This window comes from Telopea speciosissima, chromosome 5 (genome assembly GCF_018873765.1).
Source record: "Telopea speciosissima isolate NSW1024214 ecotype Mountain lineage chromosome 5, Tspe_v1, whole genome shotgun sequence".
Classification (NCBI taxonomy): domain Eukaryota; kingdom Viridiplantae; phylum Streptophyta; class Magnoliopsida; order Proteales; family Proteaceae; genus Telopea; species Telopea speciosissima.
Window position 1 is genome coordinate 11,493,724 of NC_057920.1, and position 25,533 is coordinate 11,519,256.

General features: G+C 36.4%; 2 protein-coding genes and 2 non-coding genes across 6 annotated transcripts in view; 1 reads left to right on the forward strand and 3 right to left on the reverse strand.

The window, feature by feature from the left end:
• The first annotated feature begins 14,108 nt into the window (after positions 1–14,108).
• On the forward strand, positions 14,109–15,747 carry LOC122661685 (dof zinc finger protein 2-like). Of its 2 annotated transcripts, XM_043857165.1 has the most exons (3): positions 14,109–14,277; positions 14,449–15,198; positions 15,232–15,747. In XM_043857165.1, the coding sequence occupies exons 2-3, from the start codon at positions 14,472–14,474 to the stop codon at positions 15,471–15,473; spliced, it is 969 nt and encodes a 322-aa protein (XP_043713100.1). In that variant the 5' UTR covers positions 14,109–14,277; positions 14,449–14,471; the 3' UTR covers positions 15,474–15,747. The 2 variants fall into 2 exon arrangements, with proteins under 2 accessions (XP_043713100.1, XP_043713099.1); XM_043857164.1 differs by having other exon boundaries at positions 14,112–14,277; positions 14,449–15,747.
• Positions 15,748–20,818: 5,071 nt separating this feature from the next.
• The window catches only part of LOC122661684 (serine/threonine protein phosphatase 2A 55 kDa regulatory subunit B beta isoform-like), a 38,097-nt gene continuing 33,382 nt past the window's right edge, over positions 20,819–25,533 (reverse strand). For both annotated transcript variants that reach the window (XM_043857163.1, XM_043857162.1), the window contains exon 14: positions 20,819–21,226. In XM_043857163.1, coding sequence (XP_043713098.1) covers positions 21,051–21,226 — 176 coding nt within the window. In that variant the 3' untranslated portion in view covers positions 20,819–21,050. The remainder of the gene's footprint in view (positions 21,227–25,533) is intronic.
• Positions 22,576–22,654, reverse strand: LOC122663455. The gene has a single exon (XR_006333127.1). It is a non-coding gene; the product is annotated as a small nucleolar RNA R160 (small nucleolar RNA).
• Positions 22,912–22,990, reverse strand: LOC122663454. Its single transcript, XR_006333126.1, has one exon. It is a non-coding gene; the product is annotated as a small nucleolar RNA R160 (small nucleolar RNA).

Sequence of the window (25,533 nt, forward strand, 5' to 3'; positions counted from 1 at the left end):
AAAGCATTAGTATTTAAAGTATCGAGCTTCACCTTTATTGAAGAGAGAATCTCTTAATCCACTGGCCTAACCATTTAAGAAAAGATATTTTGGACCTTCAACAATAGGGGGAGGGAGTTAACATCGACATTCACCATTCCAAGGTCTAATCAAAACATCAAATCACTTTGGATGAAGAGATTCTCTTTTCATCCTAAGTGAAGGATAACTTCCACTAATATTTAATTGAAAAACACTAAAGACACAAGGGTCTAGTGTAGAAATGGCTAGGATCCACTGTAAATTATGAATACAAGTTGTTTGCATGTTGCAATTTGCATAAATATATATATATATATATATATATTTTGGGGTTGGGCACAAATACGGAAAATTAATATATCAAAAAACCTAAAAAAAAACTTCAGCATGTCAGAAAAATAATTTTAATGTTGAAATGCATTTGATATGCATTCTAAGTCAATTTCGCATTTTGAAACAATTAAAACCAATTGTTTTTATCTCAGAATGTGTAATAAGTCTGATGACTTAGGATACTGGTTTTTATCATCTTAGAATGTAAAATCGATATAGAATGCATTCCCATAATGCATACCAAACGCAGCCTAAATTTCTGGTATAAGAGGGACACTACTCTTAAATATTTTTTTGTCCCATTTCAGCCAATGAAACTTCAATTAAAACCTTTTGGAACAAGAATGTTTCATCGGCTTATGTGGAAAGAAGTCCAAAAGCCCAGACGCAGTATACTGTTCGACTTCCCCTAACTCGTTATGGTCTATAGAGACTAACGCTTCTGTCTATTTATTAATTCGTGACTAGCAAAATATATACGAATTACATAATTCAGACAACCAATGAGTGGAAATGGGCCTTATGCCCTTATAGTCCTATACATTAAAGACAAAGCCCTCCAAACTAAAGAGTCAATCACGTTGTTTAGTGTTGGCCTAATATATCAAGGATATAGATTGAACCCTTCAACATGATAACAGAGCTAACGGCTTAGGTTTTCCACGAGGAAATAACCATTAGAAACTATCTAAAAAATAGTTTCTGTTATTTTGTTATACGGTACATTGAATAAAACAAAAGATTCCAATTCTCTGATCCCCTTAAAGATGGCGTATTGAGAGTTTCCAAATCGCAGGACAAGGACCTGTAATTCAGGTGAAGAGAGAAAGTGTTATTATAAGGTACGAAGTGTCTTTAGAGACAGAACTCAGAAGTGGAGATGTTGCAAGTGTTTCTCTGGCAGGCCCATCCGATCGATCAGCAACAGAATAATGCCTGAAATGACAAGCTAAGCGGCACCACCACCCAACTGCACAACGCGTCATGTCCTGCAACTACTGCAACAACTACTGTAAGTCGATTCGATCTGTAAAAACAGTAACACTTATAGTCTGTTTGTTGGAATGATTCCATTTCATTTCATGGAATAGTAAGAAAGAAGGAGCTAGAAGCCTTTTCCCTGTTTATCATAAACAGTTACTAATTTCAAATTGAGTTACTATAAAAAAAAGTGTTCACTAATCTCCACTAATTTAAGAAAGTAAGAACTGAGTAAAAGTGTTTTTGTGGTCCAAAACCAAAAAGGCTCATTGCATGTAATGAGAAACCAAGGTTTGTCTTCAAGCGTTGTGAGATATTTCACTCGTGGTGGCCGCCAAATTACACTTATATATATACATGCATCTTTCAGTCAAGTCATCCTCCTAATCCACTCACCAGTTGACAACAAAACAACATATTGAGATGAAACTGGCATGATTTATCTTAATATATCATTTTAATTCATCTCCATCTAATGTTTTAGGCTCCATTTGTCAGAAGGGTCCTAAAATATAATGGGTTGAGGAATATGGGTGAGATTTTTATTTTTTCTATGAAAAGTCTTTTGTTTATTATGAGATTTTGGATAGTATAGCGATAGGATTTTCAAGTACCACATCAACAGACAAAGTATTTAATATTGTTCCTTGAGTTTTTGTTGGGGTGAGATTTTAAAGTGTCACATCAACACTTTATCACTCCAATTCTCACACCTCACCTAAGTCTTCATCAAACAAACATGGCCTTAAGGTTTGAACCAAGTTTTCTTCCACCACACCATAGGTGTCGGATGAGCTATAAAGGGCATTGCGAGAGTGTTTTTGTGAAAATACTAAAACTTTATAGGGGTTTATGAACCCTAAGGTGGTGGGTGAACAACCATCCTTTATGGGTGAGGAAAACTTTATCCTTAAGATTTTATGTCAAGCCTTTAAAATTGTGTTTTATGTGTTATATCACTTTATGGTATCCAAGTTAAATCCTTTTGTTGCCGTCCTTAATTAAGATTATATTCATGTATTTATTAAGATGTTAAAAGTTATATAGGTATAATCTCACATCAGTTATCTAAGACCTTGAATAAAGATTGGATTCTCTTTATAGCCCTAGCCAGACAATATTCTCTGATCTCTCTCTCCAATTAAGCTACTACTCTACAATTGGATAATGACCAATAATATGTTATCATCTCACTCTATCCAAAGACACATATTTTAGAGTAAAAAAGGAGGGCCTACATCTAAATCAATGATATCTCTTCAAAGATTATAGTTAACTTAAGATTGTAGTTACTTTCCTCTAATGATGGCTTGTTAAACCTTCTCCTTAGTCTATGGGCCCTTATCCCTGTTTTTTGAAAAAGGGATGAGTGGGTGGTGGTCCTGATGGTGTCTGGTCTTGTTCATATTTAACAAAAGACTAGGTTTGTGGACTTCTTGTTGGTGTCTGGTATTGTTCATATTTAACACAAGACTTATGTTTCAACCTCATAGGATTATAATCATTCATGTTTTTACTCTTTGTTCCCTATGGTCGTTTAACCACTAAATCTAATAGCTAAGGGTAATATGGGTTAACTACAAGGTAGGGTGTCAAATGGGGTAGTTTTAGGTAATTGGGATGGTTCCTTATCGGTTCAAATATCAAGTGGGCTAATCCCATAATCGTCTCATTTACTAAATGGTCCCAAAATTAAGATCTGGTCCCGTTTAATAATAAGCCGGTTTGGTTATGGTTTCTTAATGGCTCTAAACACTCAAAGTGTCAAACAGCAAAAATATGTACAAAATTCTTAAATATACAAATAAATTTTCTAAACATACAAATAATTGAATATGTATTCCTAAGCACCAAAATTTACACTTCCAAAATACCAATACCAAGTCAAAAAAACAAAAATTTGGTAGAACACCTAGTCAAATTGAAATCTCACATTATTCAAATAATAACCATCTTCCATATTCATGTTAACTCTCTTATGTAAGTTTTAATTATTACGTATTAACTAACTTTAAATAAGTTATTTAGGCATGTTAAACATATCCCAGGTGTTCCGGTTCTACTCAGTTCTTTATTGGGCGTTTGATTTTGAACCCATTGGGAAACCTGTCCTAGAACCAACTCATTTTAATAATGATGTGGGTCTTTTTTGGGTTTTAGTGGGACAGTTGCTGACTCCGAACCCAAATTGACACCCTTATTATAGGATTTTAAAACTTGAGATGGGATTGGCTAGATCGATCGAAAACTATCTATGACGCAATGGGAGGTATGGGGTTTGCATCTCGTTCTAGCACTCATGACCCTCGAATCTTCAAGGTATAGAAACTCTAATTTCAACAGGGAAAAAGAGCAAACAAAGCAATTTCGTTTGTAAAGTTCAAGATATTTTATTTCGTTCAAAACAACCCTTATATAAAGAGGTTGGATTACAAAAGAAAAGAAAACCTAAATAAAACAGAAAAGAAAATATTATAGAAAAATAAAATAGGAAACTAATATCCTGAATCATGCACAAAACTTCTGAGGCTACGTACACCCCTTAAACATGTGAATTTGATTCCAAAAACTTAGTCCAATGAATGAATTTATTAGACAACCTATAGAGCACTGGTTGTCCTTTCTAAAAAATTATTATTTATGACTCCCGTAATTCCATTCTAGCAAAAAAATTATTATCATCGAAAATTTAACTGAAGAATTAATATCTTTGACTAAATTAATTGGACCGACAATTATTTAGAAATCTTCTCTATATCAATGTAGGCTAATCCTAATTTGATTTGTACCCCATTTCTAGGGTTAGGGGAGAATATCCGGCCAATTCCGATCAATTTTGGCTATCTAGAATTTTTAAAATGGTGGGTCTTTTGACTCTCAAGTTTGTGCCACAAATCTCAATATTTTATGCTTAAACAAAACTAGTAATTCCCATCAATCACAATCAAATGTTTCTATAGCTCCATTCAAACCAAACGTATAATTTACTCAACCAATCAAATTCCAAAGAAGAGAAGACATGGTAATTGTAGTGAGATCACCATGTTCCCCATATACCACTACATACATATAATATCTATCTATCCCTTAAAAAGAACAATTTGAATTAGAATGATGATGTAGACCATAATAAGATATATATTTGTTAATTTCTAAGGATAAGCTAAGTTAATCACGCAATCAAACTTCTTAATTTTTTTTTTTTAAGGACTCATATGAAAGGCATGGATTGAGCTATCGATATTGGTATCGGATCAATTGGATTTATCAATTGTATCGATATCGATCGAGATTAATACTGATACCGAGTTGATCTTGGATCGGGTATCAGTATCGGATTAAGGGTATATTTATTATAAACAAATCAATTTTTAATAAAAAATAGAAATAAAATTGATCGATCCAGTATCAATCGAGACCGATACCGATACCGATACCGATAACTTAATCTTTAATGAAAGGAGAAGGAGCGGTAACTAGTCTTCCACTACATGGGATTCGGTCATCTAAGTCGTTTTCTTGTCAAACATTGGGTGGGCCACATTTTCATTCCTTGGACTGTAACCCAACTACCACTTAGCTTTGTTTTTGCTTGAAGAATTCATCTTACCCTGTTGGACCATGACACGTGTCCCTTATGATCTAATCACTGTCTTCCTCTGTGGATTAATAAAGCTTTATGTCCCCACCATGGAGAAGAGAACAGATTTGATATGACCCCATTCATTGCCTTTCTTTGTTTCCTCCCAAACTCCTTTTGAGGGGTTTGGTGATTCAAGTATCCTTTTGCGTTCCGTGAAAGGTTTTAAATGTGCCTTATACCTTATTAGAGGAGAAATCAAATTAATCAATGCCATTAGAGGTTCTACAACTAATCTCTGGTTAGAGCACTTGACAAAAACTGGTTTAATTGTGAAATAATAATCTTGGGGGAAAATGATGTCCATGATGCCAGTATCATGCACCCAATCGCAATTTATGGGTGTCAATTTTCTACCTGAATCGATTGGACCGGTTCAACATGAACCAAATTGAAACTAAAACCGATATACTACTTGGACCGATATAAATCAAAAAAATGAATAAAAACCATTATTTTCAGTATTTGTTTAATGCATTTATATGAAAAACTAAAACCTAACTACTAACAGCCTATGACGGTTTGATATGAGCCCATTAAGGCAATCTGAAGAAAAAAAAATTGATCCAACGTAGACAAAAACTGAATTTTGGCTTAATATATAGTTTGATTTGGTTTGACATATTACTTATCAAAAATCGATTCAATCTGATCGAATTAATCGCTTGACATTTTTTATTTTTTCTTATTTTCTCTCTCTTTCCTGACACAAAGTTTATTGTATACAATAAAATCATACAACATCGCCTCCTCTCGTGTTTCCATTGGCTTGGTATTAAAAAAAATCCATCCTACATTGGCAGTGTGCTAATCTGCTCAAATGCATGGGAATGGTCAAACAAACAAACTAATCCCAATCGTGGTTGATGTTTGATATATAATTTGGTTGATTGGTAACAATGACTTTTTAATGTGACAGCTGACAGTGTCCCTCCAACGAAGGGGACCGACGAGCTGATTTTCCAATTAATCTTTTCTTTTTCACATTAAGGCGGATTTGCCGCAAATTAATCTGTCTTACTTGGAAAAACACAGAGAGTACAGAATTTCATCCTTCTATTTAGTGTTAGCATCACTGTGGTTGAGATTAGACTTGAGAGTGTATACACCTAGGGCTCATGTTCTCTGTGCTGCAGCGCAGGCTGCGCCCAAACACATGGGCCTGCCATTTAGGGGGCAGGTGGTTATTGCGCCCACCCCCATGTGTGGGCACAGCCTACGCCTCTGACACAGAGAACATTCTCTCATATACCTATCTATTCTCTGTTATTATGTATTTGCTATGCTATACTGAGTTGAATGGAATCTCTCAATTCAGAAATCGGTATTGGTGGAATCGATACGAATTGGCCAATCCATCCGATCGAATACCAATTCGCAGTTCATAATACAAGAAGACCCACATGTTGGGGATGAATTAGCATGATTTGTGGAATTGGTATGGCCGGATGGATTAATTTGTATTGTTATTGGCATACTCTTTGATATCGATTCTTGGCTGATCAGTATCACTGGATTGTTACGGATCAGATATAAAATAGTAATAAAATATCAGGTTTTTGAAGAAAACAAAGATAAATTTGTCTGATCCAGAACGATATTGGCTGATCTGTATTGGTATCGGATCAATATCGGCAAGACCAATACTGTCTCCGGTAACAATTCCTAAATCCCTACGAGAAAGTGTGTCAAAGAAGAGAGAATTTGAGAGGGCACACGATGGTTCCCTTCAAAGTTGGTTACTATTGTTCTAAAACCCAGATTAGTTTGGGCGTTTGGAGAGTCTCCAGTCCATTTTAAAAAGGGATTGTTGCCAGGTTATGTGGCCTTTGCACTAGTGCGGAGCTAATGCAAGCATGTAAGGGCATTTAATAGGGATGTGATTTTTTTTTTATTTTTTTGAGTGACGGGACCAGGGTTTTAAAACACAGAATCAGAGACGAAATTGATCATTAATGGGGATTCTGATCAGATCGGAATCAGTTCAAATCGATGCTCAAGAACAAGAACCCTAGAATTGGTCCTTGGTCATATCCAAAAACAACGAATTCTAATGTTTTTTGGTTTGAATCGACTGTGTCGGATCAGTGGAAATCAAGTTACGAAATTGGCTGATTCACCAATCCAATTTCCAATTCTTAAAACCATGGGTGGGTAGGCGGTCATTTCGCCCTTCCTGTGTCTAGGGCATGGTTTTAGTGCATGGTATCGGAACAGGTATCAGTCAACCCGAAAACCGATATGGTATCAGATCGGTATTAGCATGGATCGGCAGTGTCGGACAAATTTGCCACTAATTCTCCTTGAAATTTTGATTTTTTAACCATTTTGATCAGAAAAAAGAAGAAAAGAAGGATGATCTTTTTTTATGGAGGTCATTCAGGCACTAAGAATTCTAACTCAAAAAAGAAGCTCTCTATTTTAAAAGGTGGAGTTTGCGTTTACTCCTTGTCTGTATCATGTCACTGGTACAATATCAATACGATAACGAAATCAATAAAGTACAAAATCGATATGAATCACCCGATACAGGTGATCCGATATTGATAACTTAAACCATGATCTAGGGCTCTTGGCACAGTGCCACACAGCCTTTTTTACCCTTTTAATTTTTATTGTAATTGGGGTTTGGGTTGGGGTGAGGAGAGGCTTAGTTGCAATCTATTATGTGTAATGCAAACGAATTTCAAGGCACATAAAGCATCAAAGATCTGGGGGGAAAAAAAGATTTCTTGTTTCTAACTTTATAAAGCTAATACCATGGATTTAAACATAAACAAATACCAAACACACTTACACCCACATTTGTCTATTCAAGAAATTAGATTGCCCAATGTTAAGGGAGGTGGGGATTTTCACATGGACCCTGAGGCTTCATCTTCAAGAAACAAAGATTTCACTGAAAGAGAGAGTAAAGCTTCAAAGATGTTTCTTATTTTATGAAAACTAATATCATGGATTGAACAACACCAAAGATACTTCTCCCACATTATCCATTCAAGAAACTACTCTTAAGGGTGGGAGATCTTCACATCATGGTTTTAGTGCACAGTATTGGAATGGGTATCAGCAATACATAAAATCGATACAGTATTGGCCTGTATCGGATGTATCGGATAAAATTACCCTTGAAATTCTTTAAAAAATGAGTTTTCTAACCATTTTATCCCTTATTTGTATTGTGCTACTGATACAATATCGATACAGTATTAATATCGGTGATTAACAAAATCGATATATATCACTCGATATGAACGATACGATACCTATACTTAAACCATGCTTCACAGTAGTTCCATGGACCTTGAGGCTTCACCTTGAAGAAACAGACTCAGAAAAGAGAGAGAGAGAGAGAGAATATGGTTTGTGTTAGTTTATTAGTTAGTGCAGGGCATCAAAAGTGGAAGAGTGAGGGACCCAAATCTTGGTCTTGGTAAGAGGAACTGATGGATCAATCAAGGTTACATTGGGGGCAGAAATGGATGGGGTCCTTAGAATACTGTCGGTGAGAAATTCTCTCTGCAAAGGTTGATCAGTTCTCTCTCTCTCTCTCTCTCCAATGGGAGATTACCCACATGAGACATGATCTATGGCATTCCTGCAATGGGATCTTGTCCATCGATCCTTCACGTTTTGTCAGGGTGAATAACTCGATAATCCCTCCCTCTTACCTTATTGGAGTTCTCGTTACTGGAAACCTTCAAGGTGGGCTCCATGGGAACATGAGCAAAAATTCTCTTCTCGTTCTTCTAAGCTATACCCCCATTCAACTCTGAAACATATACTATTGTTCTATTCTATAACCCTTTAAAGCTTTTGAAAGTGAAGATCAGAAGAGTTTTTGATAATTCTTTCTTTGTTATGATCCCAAGAAAGAAAATCTACAAGTAAGGAGACAATAACCAGCATAGATCTTGCTCTCATCAGTGATGAGACCAGAAGATCAATGGAGCCATGGAGGTTTAAGTGTTTTAAAAACATATAAAGGTAAACTCCACTTGACAAGGAATTGGGCATTTGGGCCCCCTATATATGTCATCAATAATTATCTATGGCGAGTGGACTTTTTTTGGTGGGTTCTCATCAATTTATTCACTATTTGTATGTCAAAAGCTATATTACAAATAATTAAATAAATGCTACAAAATAAGTCCTATCTTGAGTTCTACAAGACAAAATTAACCTAACAAACTCCTGTTTTCTTTCATACTTACATGGGTGAAGAAGAGAGAATCTCTTTACCATTAGTATGAGAAAGGGTATTTTTATCCATGTATAATAAGAGACAAGAGTCCAATCACATGATTACATCATCAGTAGAAAAGAGATTCTCTCTAATAAGGAAAAACTTAATCTCTAATCCTTGATAAATTTTTTTTAAATGTCACAAGATTTCTGTTCTGCCATATAGAAAGATGATATGTCCATACATGCATACCAATACTCTAGATATAAAAACATAAAATTGAATGAACCAATTGGGATGATGCATAGTAATATCGAGGAAATGACTTTATTCAATAAAGACCTACCTTCATGGTTTTAGGTATTGGTTTGGGACCCACCTACACCCTACGATCCATATCGTTATTAGTTATACAGATCCCATATTTGTATCGACTGACGCCTATCTCAATCCGGTATTGACATAACGATACGTACCAAAATTAAAAAGATCAATAAAATCAATTTACCAAAAAATATAGTGGCAAAATCATCTTATACCATGTCAATATGCCAATCTGTATCTGATCCGATATCAATATCGGAGTGACCGATCCTAGATCTCATACTGTGAACTTAAACCATGCCCACATTTTGTTAAGGAGAGAGAACATAAATATGAATCATGGTTTGAGGAATCGGTATTGGTTTGGCCGTTTCATATCGGTATCAATGAATAAATAAGGAGAAGGAGTAAAAATGTAAAAAAAAAATTCAAATTTTCAAAAGAAACGGGTAAATATGTCCTATCCGGACTGATCCTATGAGTTTTTGTTTTTTGGATGAGAAAGATCTTATGAGTTATTACGTAAGAGAACGTGATAAGGAATCTCCACTCGATCTGTATCGTGGTACTTATTCCATGTAATTTATTTTGAGTTTTGCTTGGTTTTGCTGAGACGAGAGAAGTGAGAAAGAAATCGTACATATACCCATCGCACTTTGAAGCGTCTGAAAGGGGGGTTGAGGGTGCGAAACCCTAGAAAAGCTGTAATGCCGCGAATGGGGGGACATGGATGTGGGGCCCATGTGAGAATGTGGGTGTATGAAAAACTATTACATCCATGCACACACAACAGTCACACACACTCACAGCAACATGAGGTTATGGGGTTATGTCAATGTCATGTCAAGGCATGGGATGCATGGCATGCATGTATGTATATATAATTTAAAGATAAAAAAGGATGTCCTGTCACTGTTCACTTACACATCTATGCCTTTCATTAATTTCTTTCAATCCCTTTTTCAGTTTTAATTTTCTCCCAAATTTTATAATGGGAGAGAGAGAGATAGATAGATAGATAGATAACGGTGACGTTGTTTTCATGAGAATGGGCGGGAAACGAATCTTAAGAAATAAATATGTTAATGGACGGTGAAAGAGAAAGCGGCTGACAGCGACTGACCGAAGGAGCGGTCTGGTCCGTTTTGGTCTGGTCTATCTGAACCGTACTCTCTTTTTTTCCTCTCTCTTGTTGGTGGGGCCGTGAGTCAGTGGATCGGTGTCGTGGTGAAGACTCACTGATTCTGACTCAGTTACCTTCGCCACCTCTGAGGAGTACAGAGGGGGAGAGAGAGAGAGAGATCTCTCTCCAGTCGTTTTCCGATGCCCGGTGAGTTCCGAAAAAAGTAAATTTCGTGTCGGATTCTTGGGTCGTTGTTCACATATATCTACATAAAAAGGGTCTGAAAGGGTCTGAACGTGTCTCGCGTTCCGGACGGCACGCGCGGTCTCAGGCTTCACTGCTTCAGCCAGTACTGTAGTAGTCTCTGTAGTAGTGTAAGGACCATAAGACAATAAGACGGAGAAGAAGAAGGGTGGTTTCGAATAGAGAGATTCTCACTTAAGAAACCTAAAAACACAGGCAGGGGTAAGATGGTACTTTCTACCACGTTAGTCGAAAGTAAAGGAGTCGAATTGAAAAACCTTGGGTTCACGTTTCCATTTCTATTTCTGTTGAAACAATATTTATCTTCACTCTTCCTTTATCCTTTTCTTGTCTTCCCCATATCTCTCTCACAACTATATGTGGAACCAAATCCAAGGCAGAGAGAGAGAGAGGGGTTTTGTTGAGGTAAATAATTAGTAGGGAAAAAAAAGTGAAGAAAATCTTGTAGAAATGGGAGTGATAGTGATTGACAAGTGGCTTCATATAGGAAGGACAGGTGGACCCATCTTTCTTCTCTTCCTTTCCCTTCTCTCCTCTTACCATCTTCCATCACTGATCATCACCCATACCTTATTTTTGGTTTTTTGCTTGCATTGAAATTGAATGGACGTTTTGATTTAATTAGACTTCAAATTTAGCAGAGAAGTTGTTTGTTGTTATTTACCATGTACATATCGTCGTTATTGGTGGGTCTCATAGTACTCTCATGGAATAGGAATGTCTGCCTCACGCTACCCTTCACTAGTTATTTCACAATGCTAGGTTACATCAATTCATCAAAACCTCATCATTTATATATATACTGTTGGTTTCATTTCTCTCACTGCTTTGTTTAAAAAAAAACAAAAAAAAAAAAAGACGCACCCAATATACGAGGCTCTCGTCGTTATGGGATCTAGGGAGGTCATAATGTACGTAGCCTTCCCTAGTGTTTTTGTAGAGAGGTTGTTTCCAGGCTTGAACTTATGACCATTTGGTCACAATGGAGCAAACTTACCATTGCACTGAGGCCTACCCTCTAAGGTTTACACATATATGAAAGTAAAAAGAGGTCATACCCACCGCACGAGGCTCCTGCCATTGTAGGGTCTAGGAGTATGAACAAATTAACCATGTTTACCCAAAAAATTACCTCAAAAACAGGAAACATGCCACAATATATAGTTGCTACATTCACCGATGAATCCTTTATAAATTTATATTTTTTAAATGAGCTAATTATATTTATTTAATTTCATTTATATGTTCTCTATATCCAAATATATTGATCAAATATTAATACTATATTATGGGATGCAATTAATTAGCTGTACATGGTTTATGGAGAAATTGTGATATAATTATTGTTGGAAAACCAGGTTAAATCTGGTGATTTGGTCTTGTCAAACCCGATCAAGATGAGTCATGTTTTTTAAGTTTATAATACAATAAATATATATAATAAAAATTCATAAAAATACAAAAAAATATGAGAAAAAAAAAATAAAAATCAAGTAATCACATATCAATGTATTTGAGTTTATAACGTTGAACAAGAAAAGGGAGTCAAGGAGTTGAGACTTTCTTATTGTTTTAGATTATAAATTTACTATTTAGTTAATTCCGTTTCTAAGTGAAATGGTTTATAATTTTTTTTTAAAAATAATTAAATTCGGGAAAATTTTGGCATCATAATATAGCCCAAGACACCTATGATGTACAACATGACCCTAGGCTAGTAGGTTTTTTTTATGTTGGGTTGATACATCAATCCCTTTAATTAATGACCGAAATTTCGGCCAAAATTTTAGCAATTGAAATGAAATTTACAAATGACTTTAAGCCCGTACAAAATATCATCATAAGCTATGAATGAAGAACACACTACACGTGTGATTAATTAAGTTTTAGGATTTTGAAGGACACCATCACTAATTGTACCAAAAACCCACCACCACACGGGGGGGAGCAATCATCTTTTTATTGCTTATCTTTGCTTATAATCTATGAAGAGCTAAATTTAAGCCATAAGTTTCGCGCAGTGCCTTTACTACTTTGGACATCAACTTTACACGTATTTCCACGTGATAAGCTCTTCTCTTTGAACTTGTAATCATTGTCTTTGAATAACCCTTTTCACCCAAAGCACCAAAACCCTAACATAAAAATTACTTTTTAAGTAACAAAAACCCTCTTATTTTAATTCTTTTAAAAAAATTAATTAATTCTCTGACTCTTATCTATCCCCCCACTCACTTCTAACCCTAAAAAACTTACAAAATTCTTAACCAAATCGTCTTTGGATAAAATGCATAAGCACTGAGAGGATCCTCTTTTGTTATAAATAAACATCCACACATTGACAAAAGTACCCTTAACCCTTTCTCAAGATGCCCGACTGCCTGAGGAGTCCCTTATCTTCCCTTTTTCTTTTTCTTTTTTTTTTTATAAAAATTTAAAAAAGAAGAGAAAATGACCTTTTGATGTACATGAAGAAAAAAAAAGTCTTGTTTTGTTCCTAAGTTTTTGACCCGGGAATAGGAATGAGGGAGGGGGGGAAAAGTGTTTTAATGATTAATTCGTTAAAATTTTTCAAGTGTTGTCATTTGAAATCATGGGGATAATAATTTGGTCTTATCAATAATATTTTTTTTTATTACAAAAAATGATGATGATGTTGGTAATATCATGCATTTTCTTATATTCTCTCTCCTTTTCGATACTCTTCTTTATTCGTATTGACTTGGCATGGAAGATTTCAGTTTACATCGGCAACATATGGATCTCTAATAAAAGTGTCGAATCCTAATCCAACTGATCGAAAAGATTCAAATCGAATTGAACCGAATCATTATTGGTTTGGTTTCAGATTGGGGTTTTGTGGAACTGGTTGAAAACCAATCCTCACCAAATATGGAAAACATGAACGAGACAAAACCCAAACTGATATAAACCAATAAGAAATCAATACCAATCCGAAAATCATAGAAGACATGTTTTTTCCAATAATTAGGTATATGTATACATGGTAAACCGAACCCTTTGGGTTCATAAATACCTTTCTAAGTTTTAGTATTTTCTAAAATACTCTTTAAGATCCCATTTCCTTAGGTGCCAGTCCAGCAGCAAAATTTCGTTCCCTAGACCCTCCTGTTTTTTTTTTTAATATAGAAGAGAAAAAGTGTAATTAAGAGGGTAGATTGGGAAATAGGATACTGGGTTTGCTATATAGTCAGTTTCTACTCAAAAACCACTTACAACCAAAACTTCAAAACCACTTTTAGGGACAGAGAAGTGGTTTCTTTCTTCTTCCATATCTCTATGTTAAAGCTCTAATCCTCCAATCCTCTATTCTTTAGCACCCAAGAAAAATTTATCCAAAAGAATCCTTCCAAAGTTCCAAACACCAAAACTGCACTTACAAAGGCAAGGAAGAGTTGTAGTCTTCTTTCCACCCCTTCATTTCATGCCAATATAAACTCTACATGCACAACAACAAAACTTACTTTCTTTACCCCCTTTTTTTTAAGCCCCCAACTTCTAGTCCCAACCCAAAAGTCTCACCATCTTTGCTTTTCTTGTTCTGATTTCTTGTAGATTTTTTACAAAGAAAGAGTAAGATGATTCAAGAGCTCTTAGGAGGAGGTTCATCACTTGTAGGAGGAGAAAGGAAAATCTCCATAAATGGAATTTTGGAAGGTTCATCACATTCTCCTTCTCCATCTCCTTCTTCTTCTGCAAACACAACAGCAGCAGCAGCAGCAGCAGCAACTACAACTACTACTGCTACATCATCTTCATCAACTTCACAATCTTCAGATCAACAAAGTTTGAGGTGCCCAAGATGTGATTCTTCCAACACCAAATTCTGTTACTACAATAATTACAATCTCACTCAACCTCGTCACTTCTGCAAGACTTGCCGTAGGTATTGGACTAAAGGTGGTGCCCTTCGAAATGTACCCATCGGTGGCGGCTGCCGGAAAAACAAGAACACTAACATGTCGAACCCTGCCGGAAAATCTAGCAGCTGTAAAGTGAAGACAGCCTCCGACATCGTAACGGCGAACCTCGGAGGTTCTTTCGATCACGAATCTCACTCGAATCCAATCTTATGGGCTTCTCCACAGAATTCACAACTGTTAGCCTTACTTAGAGCTTCTCAGAATGGTAACCCTAACCCTAATCCAATGTTTACTGTGAAAGATGAAGGGGCTTCTATGGGATCCACAGGTGCATTAAATGCAAGAACACTGAACTTAGATCCTCTGACCCAGATTCCAATGGGTCTCTGCAGCTCTTTCTGGAGAAACAATCAACATCACCAACCACAACAACAACAACAACATCACCATCAACATCAACAGCATCAACAACAACAACAACAACAGCATGGATTGTTACTTGGTGAGGTTCAAAACTCTGGGATTCAAGATCTTTATCAAAGGCTAAGATCATCTGCAAATTACTATACTGATCATCAAAGTCTTACTAATGTGGCTTCTACATCAACTTCTTCCATGTTAGAGCCTTCAGCTCCTGTTTCTGGAGGGGAATTGGGTTACTGGAGTCCTTCATTCTCATGGTCTGATCTACCCACTACCCATGGTGCATTCCCTTAAAAAAATCTGTTTTTTTTTTTTAAATTTCTTCCCTTTTCCTTGACAAACTAATGTTGCTACTGTAACTTTTTTTTTTATTTGTTTGGGGTTTATGGTATATCATATGGGTGTGGTATCTTTTATGTGTTTGCTTTTTGAATTTTTTTTTTTTTTGGTGGTGTGTATGTGTGCTTAGCTTGTGAGAATGTATCAAGCTAAAAAAAAAAAAAAAGAGAACTGAAGAAGTAAAAGTAGAAAAGGAAAAGTAGGTCTTGCTGAGTGTTCTTCATTTAAATTCAAAAAAAAATTCTTCTGTTTCTTTCTCTGAGCTTTATTTAGATATATAAATGATAAGAGGGGGAGTTGGGTTTTCATTGATCTGAGGTTTCTAGGGTTTGGTAGCAGTAGTAGTAGTAGTAGTACATGGAGATTCCTCCATTATGTTATATGAATAAAATGGTGAATGAATAAGTAAAGCAGCCTTTACTGAGAGCTGCTAAAAACAGCAATTTGATTCGATTTTAAAGTTGGGAAGGGTTTTGTTGCAGCTTTTTGCCTTTAATATTAAGAGGTTTTTGTATCTGCTCTTGCCTGCTTCCATTGAAACTTGCAGTTCTAATCCTTTCAGTTCTGAAACATAAGCCATTTATGTACATTATATTTGTGTCAAGCTCGAATATCAAGAGGATCTGATCTCTATTTCTCTCTCAGGTAATTTATTTTATATTTAAATCATATTTATTATTACCTGAACCTGAACTCTCTCTCTCTCTGTCTCTCTCTGATTGTAATTTAGGATGAGCATGTAAGAGTATCAGGTTGACTTTATTCATTATGGTCTTCCTCATTACATGCCATAACTCTTGCAAATTTGTTGATAATTTCCATATCTATCTGCTTTTTTTGACATTCAGAAAAGAAAAATTTGTCTTGCAAACTTGACTATTAGTGTTTCCCAGGAGAGAGAGAGAGAGAGAGAGAGAGAGAGAGAGAGAGAGAGAGAGAGAGAGAGAAACACTTGTTTCTTAGGAGTTAACCTATTAATTTTAAGTAAGAAGGGGAAGGTCTGTTAAGAGTCAAATTGAAGATGGGTATGGATACTTTCTGTCACCCAATTTAAAGACATTGTCTTATTTTCCTGGTAATTATTTAAAGACCTCATCTTGCTTAGACATTTGCATGTTCATTCCTCCAACCTACTGCCTTTCTTCTTTTCCTTCAGCAGAAATGCAACTCTTACAATGGGCTTAAGTAGAATACCAATTCAATGAGTTTAATCCATAGATGATGACCTGAGAATGGAATTTTGATTTTGTGGGTCATATGGAATTGATAACCATTACTGGAAATATAGGGGGTGGGGGTTGGCCCAAAATGATAAGAGAGAGGGGAGGGTGAAGGCAGGATTCAATTCTAGGTCTTGGCTACAACAAGCACAAGGATCTACCAGAGGAGCTAGTTGCACCTCAGACCAGGATCCTCTGCAGTATCGGTGGGTGTGCGGTGAACATCCTGCGGCACAGCAGAGGCCACGTGGCACACATCGCGCACATGGCCTTTGTTGTGCCGCCGAATGTGCATCACACCCGACGGTACTATAGAGGATTTTAATACGTTGCACATCCTTGAATGCAAAGTGGATTTTTTTTTTTTGGGGGTAAAAAGTGAATTATCCACTGATATCAATTTTTTCTTTGGGATTAACACTATTTATTTCTTTTTTGTTTTACTTCTTAACAAACTCTAGGATCCACTCCTCTCACTTACACAAGGGTTGTCTTAATACTTTTTCATATTTTTTGAAGTCCAAGTGTTAGTGTTGTTAGTGGAGAGAGGTTCATAGAGTTCGCAGCCCTACAAATTAATAGTGCTAATATTTCTTATGATAGAATGAAAATTTTCCTTCCCTAAGGTAGAAGGGAAAGAAAAGAATATAAATGGAAAGATTGAGTTTTTCTTTAGCCACGGTGAATGGGAATCCATTTGCCACAGGCTAAAGGATGGCGTGAGTGGGTAGCGGGAGGGTATTTTGAAAATTATACTAAAATCCTATAGGGGTTTGTGAACCCTAGGATGAGTTGGTGAACCTTCACCGCGTGGTAAAGGAAAACATTCTCCAACATGGAACCAAACTCTTTCCTTCAATTTCCATAGGAAAGACATTTTTATGGTGTACGTGTTCCTTTAGGACTGAGTTTTCCTGCAAGCATGGTGAACGAGAATCCATTTGCTGCTGGCTGAAGGATTTTGGGTGGTGGGGAGGAAAGGTATCACAAGGTATTTTGGGATTTATTTTAAAAGCCTATATGGGTTTGTGAACCCTAGGATGGGATGGTGAACATTCATCGTGCGCGTGCACGGTGAAGGAAAACTTTCTCCTTTCTAAGGCTATGTTTGGTAGCCAAGAAAAGAAAAGAAAAAATTCAAAAAATTTTGAATTTGAAGAGAGAGATAGATACATAAACCAATCATTGTATCATCACGACCTGTCCTTACACATCACATGGAAGATTGACGTATCTTGGGTCATCATTACACTCCCAATCCCTATTGACATGACCAAAACTATCCTCCCCTTTGGCCATTTGACACTACAGATATCCATGGTGAAGGAATTCCTCCTTCACCCAAGGAAACTCGGTCCATAAAAATAAATATCATTTCGATCTCAAGGCACATAACCAAACTTACCTCAGTATAGGCTCAGTTTGGATCATGACTGGAAGTCCAAACAGCCAGGAGTTGGTAAGGCTTTTTTTTGTTTTTTTGTTTTTTTGATGAAAGTATAATCACACAAACCACACACCAATCCCAAAAAGTTAACTGACTTTTAGGACTGTGGAATGACAGATATACACACACACCACACACCACACACACACACACCCGATGTGGGACTAAACCTAGGAGTTGGTAAATTATGCATCTAGGCTAGCTCTAGCAGATTAAATTTCCCTTCGGAACCCAAGGGGGTCGTTGAGTTGGCAATGACCAACACTCACAATTAAGAGGCCATGGGTTCAACTCGGCTTAGCTATTATAAAAAATAAAAAAAAAAATTTCCAATCCGTAAAGAAAAACTAATTATATCATCTTAATACAACTAAATTCTGCAACTTTAGGTGGAGATTTAGATTCATTCCTATTGAATATTGGAATTGAAGCATTAAGTAGAAGATTCAATTCTTATAATTAATGTGCAGGGACTTCTACTTTCTCCATTGCAAGAGTGCAATTTTCCGCTTTTTGGACAATATTGGGAATGAGTCTAATTTTTTTTTTTTTAAATCTCCAGAACATGGCCAATACCCAAGGTTAGAAAATATTTTCTTTGGTTTTAATAAAACTTGGAAAGTTTCTTATGGTTTCTTTTTATTTTTTTTATGGAAATTTGCTTTTGGTTTCACCCTCTTTTTCTTGCACTAGTTTTACATCACTTTAGATCACAAATTATTTCACTTTTTTAATCACCCACCAAATTTAAGAGTTAAAAGGCACAAGGAAGACACTTTTAAAGTACTTCCATTAATTAATATTCACGTCCCTTCCATCTCGTTATCTCTGTGAGATGGATGAGTTTGCTCATCCTCTAGAATCCAAGTACTATATATGCTAGATTCTTTCATTTACAATAAATGCAAAGTACACCAACAAGTCTGTGCTATACTTCATGAACATTATTACCTCAAAACTCTCTTTTGCAACAGCAAGAGCTCGAAATACTCTCACTGCATGCAGCTTGTAGCAGCATCATCGATCATCGAAGTGATGAATGATTAAAAAAAAGACGTATTCAGTGCACGAGGCTTCTGCCACTATAGGATCTGGGAAGGGTCATAATGTTCGCAGCTTTACCCCCGTTTTTGCAGAGAGAGAGGCTGTCCAAACCAATAGGACTTTTAGATAAGGGGCTCTATTGGTGGTTTTGATGGTTTATTTTCTAAAGGCACACCACAACAGTAGGAGTAGACTATTTTTGCTGTAATTGCTCTCACTTAAAAATCGGTAATTATCTCTCAGAGATGTGCACTAGTAAAATTATAATTGTGTGAGAGTTAGAATTTCAAAGGTGCTTATTTATTGTCTCTTCGTAGAAAACCCTAATGAGGGATCATACACTGAGGTAGAAAAGTGTATTAATTTTTGTTTAATTAATAGAAAATTCTCTATTTCTCTTTGATGGATGTAGACATTTATGCGAAACCATGATAAATTCCTTGTATCTATGTAATTGTTTTGCTTGATTTCTTTCTCGGATCTCTTTATCCCAACACTATTTTCTAGAGCGGAGCTTATGATTTGGGTACGTCATACAGTGATACTATACTAGACTATAAGAGGCTCTAGCCTGACCCATTTTGTCATATTTTTTTTGTCAATATAATTCTTTACCCTTCTTTCCTTACATATGAGAGAGAGAGAGAGAGAGAGAGAGAGAGAGAGAGAGAAGAAAAAAACAAAAAACAAAAAAGGGAAGAGTAAAATCAACAAGAGTTCCCACACTAAAGAACCCTTCTTATTAATTGTATTTGCGTCCAAAAGAGTTGAAGTCTCCAAGCCAATTTAATCAACAAGAGTAAATGAATGAATATTTTTGTGCTTTTGGGTGCACCATGTGAGCTCTAATGTGAGTTTGAGATCCTTTAGTAGTGAATTACCAAGAGACCTCAGAGTTAAATGGTCCTCAATCCTTGTTATCCTGTTCTTATATTAATTTTCTAGTTGTTTTTTTTTTTTTTTTTTTTGATGAAAATTTTCTAGTTTATTTTGAATCCTCTTATTTTTGAGTTGCATTATTCAATGGCAAGTTAATGTGTCTTGCACGAAGAGGAGGAAGAAGATAAAGTGCACATGTTTGTAAATGCAAAGTTGCTACCCTCATGCGATTTCTCTATATAATCTCAGTTAAAATAGAACCTTACAGAGGCTATTCCTACCCTAAAGCCACAAGCTCTAGAATCCTGTCTGAGCCAAACTCAACACATTTCTAGTAGGTTTGGGTTAGACAAAGAAAAAGTCTCTACCCTTATTCTCTTCTTCTCCAACTAGCTCAACCAAGCCTCGAAGAACATTCGACCTCAAAGGTAATTCTACCTTCATTCAACAAGTAATAGTACCATCTCTATCTTTCCCTACTAAGAGTACAAAGTAAAAGATGAGACATTACCATTAATTCTAAAATCTTTTCTTTAAGCTAGTAAAAAAATATAAATATGAAATGTATCAAGTGAATGTTACAAAGAACCAGTAACTGTCATTCCCCTGCTTCATTTACAAACTTATCCACTGAAGACATCTGCTAATTGACTACCAACTGTATCGATCATGTAACAAAAAAATACAATTTCCATTACCCTAGGTTATGATTCCTTGAGAAAAGCTCTATTTCCACAGCACGCTCTCCAGTGTCCCCCAGAGAAGAAGCAATGCTTGTGCCAATTTCCCCTTCTAGAACAGATAAAAAAGAAAACAGGAAAAGAATTCCATCTATTCTACAAAAGAATTAAAGCAGCCTTCCGCATAACATAATACAGGTTGAATGTGTTAATGAACTTTGGTCTGATTTCTGGTACTATGACCGACAACAAACACAACTTTTCATGGCTGATTAGGAGCAGCATCGTTTTTGGGAGCATCCTCTGCATAGTAAATGTATAGGCTATTTGCAGCCGCACAGGCAAGAGTATTGGAGGTTGGATGCCATGCTAGGTGGAGCAACTTGGTTGAAAAGTCATATGCTACTCCATTTGCATCTACATTCAGATTCTCAGCTCCTGGCATGAATAGTATCAGTTTCTAGTCACGAAAGCAGATGAGAGGGCAGTACAGAGTGTATTGAGAAGAGTAAAATTAATCCCAACCATTGCATATAATTATAAATCCACCTAATAAACCATTAAAAATGATGAAAAGAAACAGCTAATAAATAATTCAGGAACAACAACTATGTCTGAAACGATTAGTTATAATTCAAGAATAATAACTATGCCTGCAAGGATTAGTCCATGCCCTGAATGCCTGCCATTCATATCAAACCATTCAGGGGATAAAATTTTGGTTCCTATTCCTTTCCAGGGTTTATGCCACCAGTGCTGAGAAATTGAAGGAATGATAAAACGGGCAATTGAATATGACACTGGCTGGCTCATAACCCACCTAAATATAATTTCACATTCATAAACAGGACATAATGTTCCCATCCAACAGATGGCAACAACTTATATGTGGTATACCCACTAATTCAATAAAGAAGAAGTCATTGTTTGGAGAAAGGCCTATCCATTCATTGATCCTATGTAGAACATCCCATAAATGGTTTAAACAACAGTTGGCCATATTGTTCTTATAACCTAAAAGAGACTCAAATTTGTGAATCATAATCAAAGAAGATCAATTTTCATGTACGCGGTTGCCTAGGTGGGACCAACATTTGTGAATCATAATCAAAGATCAATTTTCATGTACATGGTTGCCTAGGTGGGACCAACTTTGTGGCGAGTTCCTCGTCCCCCATGGCTCCACACCCATCACCATGGATATCAATATAAACTAAAAAGAGCATGCCAGTGCATGAGGCTCCTGCTACTGTAGGGTCTGGGAGGGGCAAATGCACGCAGCCTTAACCCCTCTGCTTTGCAGGAGAGGTTGTTTCCAAATTTCGAACCTACAACAAGTAGGTTCCAATAGCACAGCTTAACCGTTGCGCTGAGGCTCAATACCAATATAAACTGTTAATACTAAACCCTTGTGGTCTATAAACTTAGTGAACTGACACCTTAGACTTCTGCAGGAGTGGTCCATGTCCTAGATTTGATGTGACCTCCCTTTGGCATAAATTTAGAGAAGGCTTTGTCTGATGCATTACACCTCAAGGGCGTACCCAAAGCACGATGCTCCCACCACTACGGGTCTGGGGAGAGTCATATTGTACGCAGCCTTACCCCCATTTTGCAGAGAGGCTGTTTTCCCACTCGAACCCGTGACCACTAGGTCGCAATGGAACAACCTTACCGTTGTGCTGATGCCCACCCTCAAAACCAAATTATTTATGAAAGCGTACGCAAATGAGAAAAAGCATTTGAAATCTCTCAAAAGAACTGAAAATGGGCATTCTCCATATCAGAGCAACCAGAAAACTTTGAAGACCAATTACACAGTGTGCATCTACATAAAATTCAGATGCATAGACTCAGAATTTTGCTTTGCTATCACAAAGTCATCTTCTAAAAATGATACCAGAACAATAAATCTCAATATTTGTGTCGTGAAATATAGGAATGAGGGCCGTCATTTGATATTCCACATTAGGGAAAAGGCAAGGGAAAGAAAAAAAAAAAGAGGCTAACAATCCTGGATGTGGACAGACTGTATTGCTGCCCCCAATCTGGTCACACACCTTTCCTCTCATCATTAAAATCTAATTGTGTAATCATAGACAATCTTGGACACTAGTTTGCAAAGCAATCAGAGAACTTTGTAGACCATTGTTTTATGTGCTTCCACATGAAATTCAGAACACTTTAGCTCATCATCTTACTTTGCTCCTACGAATCCACTCCAGGGTAACTTACAAGGCATGGGAAAGAGAAATACATTAAGGAAAACAACACCAAATTATTTATGAAAGCATACACAAATGAGAAAAAGCATTTGACATCTCTCAGAAGATCTGAAAATGGGCATTCTCCTGACCAAAACTTATACTGTACCAAGCCAGAAGACTACTATCATTAACTCAAACCCAACTTTCACCCAGCTATCCTAGAAAATCATTTAGACCTAGTGGTGGAGAAGTCCAGAAAAATATAGATCTTGGTCAGACAATGTGTCATTTCTCTGCCTCTTTGCACAACCGGCACCCCTGTTCAAACCCCAACTTCAGACAAAGGCATAAGTTCATGTCTGACCCAGTTGCAATCCGGGTTAGCCATGACTGAATTTGTTTAATACAAATATTTCATTTAAGTATAAATAAGACCAGAATTGATGCAACAAAATGCTAAGTACAAGATGCCAAGTCAAAACCTAATGGATGAACCACATAGCTCTTATGAAACCAGCTAAGCTAATACACATAATTTAAATCAATCAGTCAATAATCTGTTATATCAGATTTCAAATATTCTTGTCTTTTAGTTTGGACCTTGTTTTGACTCTGGCTAGACATATTAGCCAAAGAGAGTCAGTCGAACTTTTCCACCCTCTTTACTCTTTTCATGATACTCCTACAAAACACTACAACCATATTACAAAGGCAAATAGAGACCATCGTGCAGTAACCATTACAATATTACAGCATGTCAGTCATAAGAACACATCAAGACACTGCAGGAAAAGGAAGAAATAATAACAATTAAAAAAAAAGATAGCCTCTTATAATTAAAGGCTAGTCATTAGGACTCATAAAACTCTTGAAAAGAGGAGTCAAAAAAGATTATCTTCAGTATTACAGGTATTGTTCCTCATTGGTTTTGCGAATGTTATTTGACAAAGAAGAGTCACCCAAACATCCAACTGACCAGGAAGAACTATTTTTATGGCACCAAGCTCGTATGGTCTGTAAATCAAGTAACAGTACAGACTATGTATTTTGGTGCTGGGTCTGATTTTCTTTTTCATCTTGGTATTTTGAATCAAATAAAATTTCAAAGGTAAAAAATAATAGAGACAAAAGTTTCATAAATCCTCATGTTAAATCAGAAGATCAGATACATGGAAGGATATGCACCTTCCTAAAACAAGAGCAGTTGAGAGAATTTTCCTGTTCAAACATGTGAAATCCGCCACTAGCCAGGAAAGTAGCAACAGATTTTATCCCCATAGGGACACTGACCAAATTTCCCTAAGAGCAGCAACTTAGCCAATGGCCTTGGTTTCTTGGTTAAGTATATTTTTAAGTATACAATGAACAAAATAGAAAATGCAAATAGGCATTCATGTTCCATGCTGGTTTTGATGTGGATATTTATCCACAGATCAATGTTCGAAATTACTGAAATTTCACGAAATTTTTTGGTTTCGAAAATGGTCGAAATGAAACCAGGTGCAATATCCAGGTCTTACCAAGTTTCGGTCGAAATTTCGCAGACCATGATTCGGGTTTCGTCCCCTTTTTCCCATCTTTTCATTCCCCTGTTTTGTTTAGACCTCGGTTTACCTACTTTGTTTTGTTTGGATCCATGTAGCCTACCCCATTAAGTTGGGATAAGGCTGAGTTTGTTGTTGTTGTGACAGTTTGGACTCCAAAGAAGGAAGCTTCCTACACAACCGCAATTATTATGATTATTTGCCAAGTCCCTCAAACATCTTTGTGGAACAAGGTGTTGGGCAGTACTGGAACGATCTACAACAACGGTTTGTTGCATTTTGTGAAACTTTTTGCAAGATTCAAAGCTGAAGGTGTATCACTTTTCCCAAAAATGATTATTTGCAAAAAATAGGGTAAATACTTGGTGATTGAATTTCAATTTTTTATATGTTAGACACCATAGGATGATCTACTACTTCACGGAGTTGGACTTAATAGGGCTGATGTGGAGGATTTCGAGTGTTTCTTCCGGCATACTATGACATGGCCAACATCCTAATGCATATTTTAGTTGTTTCAATTGAATTTTGTGTGTTCTAGTACTAAATTTTATGTAAAATAGGTTATATAAGATAAAGTACACAGTGGCGCACAACATACACTATCAACCATTCAAACTAGGGCCCAAAGACAAACTACCATTTTGGTTTTTTTTTACAATCTAAGGATTCCACTATGTTTAGAGTGCCTAAAATAGGGTTTTTCGAAAATTTTGGGACCTAATTTGGCCATTTAGGCCTTGAAACCAACAGTCGAAACATGCAGCCGAAACTTACCAGGTTTCAGCCAGGTTTTGGCTGAAACTTTGAACCTTGCCACGGATTAGATCCAATTAACTGTCAAATCTTAGGAATCAATGCATATTGGATCAGATAACTAGATTGACACTTCAGAGTTCAGATTGCATCATAGAAAATTTCCTAAAATCTGCTACTTATCAAAAAGGATTTATGCAACTCCAATGTAAGCAAACAAGTTGATAATCTAAAGGTT